Below are 6,728 nucleotides of genomic sequence, written 5' to 3'. Positions count from 1 at the left end.
TGCTATACGAATATCAATGGTATATAGTGTCATCAACTGTACAGTACAACAAATAACATTTAAACTTCCCTTTCTTCCCTAATCTTTTCCATATTGGCATGAAAACCATCCATTAACACATTTGAGGGTTTTGTGGCTGCTGAATTCAGCGGGGCTCAAGTTTAGTGCCAAGTTTTTATTTACTAATAAAAGGAAAACACTATGACTGCTTGTTTAGCTTAAAAAGTTACTTAAAAATTGAGGTCAAAGTTAGCAATTAATAATTACACATTTTATGGGATTCACAACTTTTCAACCACACATTTCATTAACTTTTATCAAAATATACTAAAATTTTTGTCGAACACAAGTATAAATAAGAGCAACATCAACATGCACAATGCACAACTTGAGCTCAACATCTCTACTAGACTTGAAAGTTTTCCATATATTATCCTATTGTCAAATATTAAGCATGCTTATAATCTAAGTTATCTTAAACTTAACAACTCATCGTCCACTAATTATTTACACTAATCCCTCAAGGAACCACTAAACACATAGTTAGGCGTAATGATATGGAAATTGATACACCCTATTTTGGTTAAAAATCAGATTTTTAGTATATTTTGATAAAAATTAATAAACGTATGGTCGAAAAATTGATAAAATTTGTGAATCTTATAAAATTAGTAGTCGAAAAGGAATTTGAAAAAAAAAAGGAGCTTTAAAAATGGGTAGTGCTATATGTACATAACGACTTACGTAATGGTTTACCAACAGATGATGTGTCGGAATTTAATTGGACCAAAATCTCATCAATGAAATAATTTCTCTACTTATATTTTGACACCTCGTTATTATGTAAAATATTATGCAAATAGTTATGTACATTTTCTTTTAAAAATCTGGGAACTAATTAACAAAGCTTACACGGCGGGAAACAGTTCACACGTGTTCAATGCTCATAGTCAAAGATAGGCTTCATATAAATTTAGGCAGAAAGGGTTCCCATTTCTTGCATTAGCTTCTCACTGTTGGACATCCCTAGTGACACAGACACCCTAATTACATAGTGCACATCATTTATCCTGAACCCTCTTATATATACTTTTATTAGTCTCTCTCGGAATTCTTCCTTCTCTTTATACAATATATTTATCGTACAAATATAATGGGGTATCTAAACATTTTCACGTTCGATTTACTTTTCATAATCACAGTATTTTACGTGGTACGTGCAGAAAATGGGACATATGTTTTGAACGATCGAGCTTCCCTTGTATCGTTCATGTCTCAAATCACTAGTGACCCCAAAAATGCTTTAGAGAATTGGAATTCTTCTGATGTATGCAACTGGTCAGGTGTAAAATGTGACAATGGGAGTAGAGTTGTAAACCTTACTTTAAGTGAAAAATCGCTACACGGAACCATTGCGCCATCTCTTTCCAAGCTTTCTTACTTGTCGATTCTTGATCTGTCCGGAAATTTCTTTGAAGGTCACATCCCTGCTGAACTTGGTTCTCTTTCCCGACTCCAAGCGATCAGCTTATCATCCAATCGTCTTGAAGGATACATCCCAAATGAGTTGAGATTTCTTCATCAGTTATTGTATCTTAATTTGGGAAGTAACAAGCTAACGGGTGACATACCACTGTCAATTTTTTGTAATGGCACTTCTTATGTTGAGTATTTAGACCTTTCCGACAATTCATTTACTGGTAAAATCCATTTGAACAATCAATGTGAGCTTAAAGAGCTGAAATCTCTACTCCTTTGGTCAAACCATCTTGTGGGCGAAGTTCCACAAGCCCTTTCAAACTTTTCAAAACTAGAATTGCTTGACTTGGGGTCGAACTTACTAACCGGCGAGTTACCCTCTAAGATTGTGGGTAAAATGGTACACTTGCAAATTCTACAGTTGTCGGAAAACCGGTTCTCTAGTCATAATGGTAACACTGACCTCAAGCCATTTTTTGCTTCTTTGGCTAATTGCTCTAACTTGACAGAACTCAATTTGGCAGGAAATCATCTTGGGGGAGAGTTGCCTTCTATTATTGGTACTCTCTCTACTAAACTTGCAAAGATAAATCTTGATGATAATCATATTCATGGTCCAATTCCTCCAGAAATTTCAAATCTTTTCAATATCACTCTATTGAACTTGTCTAATAATATTCTCCTCAATGGTTCAATCCCTCCTGAACTTTTTCAACTGGGGTCGCTGGAGAGATTGTATCTATCGAATAATTCACTCTCTGGACATATTCCCTCGGCTTTTGGCAATGTTCCTCATTTAGGCCTCCTTGATGTGTCGAAAAACAAACTCTGCGGTACAATCCCTGAAAGCTTTGCTAACCTTTCTCAGCTAAGAAGACTATTTCTTTATGACAATCAGCTCTCAGGTCCAATCCCACCAAGCCTAGGAAAATGCATTAACTTGGAAATTCTTGACCTTTCTTACAACAGGATTTCAGGGACAATTCCAATTGAAGTTGCTAGTTTGAGTAGTTTGAAACTATACTTAAACTTATCCAGCAATCACCTGCAAGGGCATATTCCACTGGAGCTGACAAAAATGAACATGGTTCTAGCCATTGACCTATCATCAAACAACCTCTCGAGCACGATCCCCTCCCAACTTGGAAGCTGTATTGCTCTAGAGAACCTCAACCTTTCAAGAAATATTTTTGAAGGGCCACTTCCACCGTCTATAGGAAACTTGCGGTATCTCAAAGAACTTGATGTGTCCTTCAATCAATTAACAGGAGAGATACCAGATTCTCTGCAGGCTTCGTCTACTTTGAAGCAACTGAATTTTTCTTACAATTGCTTCTCTGGAGACATAACGAACAATGATGCATTTTCTTCGCTAACCATCAAATCTTTCCTCGGGAATAACAGGCTCTGTGGTTCCATAGAAGGGATGCGAAAATGTCACAGAAAACAAACTCACAATTTATTAGTGGCAATTCTCCTTTCATTACTCATCATTCCTATTTTCTGCGTAGCTGGATATCCTTTACTACTCAGATCAAAATTCAGAAGGAAATCAACGGTTTTTAATATGAAGGGCATTGAAGATGAAAAAGAAGCAATGAGAAAAGAGATAAAATACCCAAGAATTTCTCATCGACAACTCCTTGAAGCCACAGGAGGATTTAGTCCCTCAACCCTAATCGGATCAGGTAGATTTGGTCATGTTTATAAAGGAGTTCTTCAAGATAACACGAGGATAGCTGTGAAAGTTCTGCACTTTAAAGCAGACGGAGAAATTTCCGGGAGCTTTAAAAGGGAATGCCAAATTCTGAAAAGAACCAGGCACAGAAATTTGATCAGGATCATAACAATATGCAGCACGCCAGATTTTAAGGCCATTGTCCTTCCCCTGATGCCAAATGGAAGCCTTGAAGATCACCTGTATCCGAGCCATGGACCACAGTGCGGATTGGATTTGGTTCAGCTTGTGAGCATTTGCAGTGATGTGGCTGAAGGGATGGCCTATCTGAATCACTATTCACCCATAAAAGTTGTGCATTGTGATCTTAAGCCAAGCAATATTCTCCTCGATGACGATATGACAGCTTTGGTCACTGATTTTGGCATCTCAAGATTGGTAAAAGTTGCTGATGAGAATTTTTCAGTCAATGATTCGGTAGCTTATTCCTTCGGCTCTACAGATGGTTTGGTTTGTGGTTCAGTTGGTTATATTGCTCCTGGTGAGTGATCTTCATAATATTCTATTCATAAAATATCTGAAATTCGAAAAAGTATGCTAATTATTTGACATCGGAACTCAAAATTCTGCTCAGTACTACATAGCACATGTCCCGTTTTAACGTCTAAATCAATTTTTATTTGCATAATTATGTTGATCATAATAGCCCCTACTGACAAATCTCAATTTGTCTTTCCAATTGCAGAATATGGAATGGGAAAGCAGGCATCACCTCAAGGAGATGTTTATAGCCTTGGGGTACTTCTGTTAGAGATAGCGGCAGGGAGACGTCCAACTGATATCCTTTTTAAAGAAGGTCCGACTCTTCACGAATGGGTTAAAAGGCACTACCCAAACAGACTCGAGCCAATTGTTGAAGGAGCAATAGAAAGGTGTGCACCATGCGCCACCGTTCAACTTGACAGCACAAAGATATGGCGTGACGTGATCTTGGAATTGATCGAACTCGGGCTAATCTGCACACAGTACAATCCGTTAACTAGACCAACCATGCTGGACGTAGCTTATGAAATCAATCGTCTGAAGCAATATCTTTCTAGTCCTTCGAACCTGCTCATTGAATAAGCATCAAGAAACTAAAATAAAATTTTTGTATCTATAAAGGCAACAAAAACATTCTACAGATAATTGAAGGGTACTAGTTTTTCTGTTATATAGCAAGGATTAAACTATTTCAGGTAGATTCAAATTTTCATTGCCATGTAGTTCTATAAATTTTTTTCTTTAAACTTGACAAGCAGTCACTTCCAGTTTTTTGCATAAGATTTTTTCTTGGTAAATTAGAAGAGCAAAGAATATTAATGTTTCATGTAATATTGCTAATTGCGCTAAGTTGTTGGCCCTATGGTTACTTTTACACAGAGTTGTCAACCTATGCCCGCTGCCATATTCCAGGGTGGCTCAGCACATCAATTGTCCAGCACAGTTGGTGTCAAGAATGGGTGGGTAGGCCAGCGTGTGCTATAATAAGAAAAGCAAAAACAGTTTTAAAAAGGTGCGAGCCCGGTGACTTGCCCAGGTTTTTGTGCTAGACTTTCTGCAAGACTGACCTGGTCTGGGAGTGTTTCGCGCGGGTTAGTCGCTAACAATTAAAAAGGGATCAGACGATTGTGTAAGGAACAAACCTCTTGAGACAAAGTCCCAAAAAGGGACGTTTTTATTGGCGATGACTTTACAATTGGAAAATAAAAATAGAATGCTTTCAAGGGGCGCAAGCACACGAGTTACTGTAAAAGAAGTGTTTAAATCTAAACTAAGAAATTGAAAGTTACATATTCTCTGTTTGAGAGTGTTTGATTCGGGGTCCTCTGCTCTATATCTTTTCTTCCTTTTATATTCCCTGGATGATCTCTTTGTGATCAACCGCTTAAAAACTGCTTGATCGCTCTATAACTGCCCACTTTCCTTGTAGTGGCCAACTTGTCATGAAACTGCCTTCTCTAACTGCTGTCATTACTTTTGTCGTTCAACCATCTTCAATTGAATTCTTTGAATCGTGGGACGAGATAGGACTACTCAATAACTGCACTTTTGAGTAACCATAACATCTCATGTTTGTTAAGATGCTGGGCGACTCGAGTGTTTGGACGAGAGCAGGGTCACAGCTCTGGGCGACTGCATGGCAATTCATTCGCTCAAATCTTGGGCGACTTGCAACCTTGGACGATGGTATTACCGCGTTCATGGGCTTCCCTATTTAGGCCTTTATCCTGCATTGCTTGATTGACTCGTTCTTTGGGTTATTTGATTTTTTTTTGGGACCTTCCAGTTGGGCTTCATTCCTTGGGCTATTCGACTTGGGCTGAACTTTTTGTGTGTCAACAATTACCTCCCAATATGACAGAAATAATACTAATTATTAATTTTTGTCATATTCACTTTGTGTTTCCCAGCAACATTCGAAATTCCCAAGAATTTCAATCATTGTTTTCTTCCATAGCCTGAAAAGGTGCGACATTTGCAAACCCTTATAACCCCCAAATATGCTATTTCATTACACCACTAAATCACGCCTCATTTTTTCGTGCATATCTCACAACATTACTGTTCATCTCCTTGCTACTCTACTACGTAACTCTGCAAAATTCTATTTCATCCCTAATGGCTGCTTCACAATCTCAGTCTGGTGACTCCTTCAGTTTCGAAGACTTTCAGAAACTTCTTACTCGGCCATATGTAACTCCTAACTTCCTTGCACTGGCCAATGTCGAACTCAATGAGTTCTATCTAGGTCCTTTATTCAACAATGCCGAGGGCATCGAACAAGCGGCGGTCCTTCAGCTGTTCCCTTGTACTCAGGGCCCTCCGTTTCTAAATTCTTTGCCGCTAGGGCCACTTCGCGAAAGAGGTATTCGCACTTGGCCTAAATCTGATGTCATTTTTCATAGATGGCATGCTCGCTTTGTGGACCATGGTCCTACTAAGGCAATTTTTGATAATGTTAGGATTTCTGATTTGTTAGAAATCTCTCTTCAACCCCCTATTTTTGACCCAATATTTTTTCCAATCGCTTTAAGTTTTTGGTCTTCTAAGTATAATACTTTTGTTTTTCCTCTTGGTCCCATGTCCATTACCTTAAGGGATGTTGGGGCCCTAGTAAATCTACCACCTTTGGGCGATACCATTTTTCCTGGTATTTTGATTTCTGGTGTTGCCCCAAAATTTGGTAAAGGCCTCACCGAGTCTTATTCAAGCCTGCAAACCTTTCATAACCACTCGAGCGCTGAGCCTTCCCATACTGAGCGAGTGGCCTTTCTTCTGATTTGGATTTGTAAATACATTTTGTGTGTGCCAAGCATAAAGCCCTCCCTGAGCTATTTACCCATAGCGCACAAATTGGCGCGTGGTAGGCCTCTGAATTTATGTTCTTTCTTTTTAGCTACCCTCTATAGAGGCATGGCTTCTCTTCAATCCCAATTGAAGAATGGTGCATCTCCCACTGGCAGTGGACCTCTTTGGTTCGCTCAAATGTGGTTGAGAGTTTATTTTCCATCGCTTGGTGCTCCATCTT

At 38.7% G+C, this 6,728-nt stretch overlaps 1 protein-coding gene across 1 annotated transcript; it reads left to right on the top strand.

The window, feature by feature from the left end:
- Window positions 1-1,153: 1,153 nt before the first annotated feature.
- On the top strand, window positions 1,154-4,282 carry LOC111399940 (putative leucine-rich repeat receptor-like serine/threonine-protein kinase At2g24130). The gene is made up of 2 exons (XM_023027421.1): window positions 1,154-3,698; window positions 3,903-4,282. Exons 1-2 carry the CDS (start codon window positions 1,154-1,156, stop codon window positions 4,280-4,282), a joined length of 2,925 nt encoding a protein of 974 aa, XP_022883189.1.
- The last annotated feature ends 2,446 nt before the right edge of the window (window positions 4,283-6,728 follow it).

The sequence above is a fragment of the Olea europaea genome, chromosome 9 (genome assembly GCF_002742605.1).
Source record: "Olea europaea var. sylvestris chromosome 9, O_europaea_v1, whole genome shotgun sequence".
NCBI classification, from domain to species: Eukaryota; Viridiplantae; Streptophyta; class Magnoliopsida; order Lamiales; family Oleaceae; genus Olea; species Olea europaea.
The sequence above is the reverse complement of the archived record's forward strand: the minus strand, read 5'-3'. Positions and strand labels throughout refer to the sequence as shown.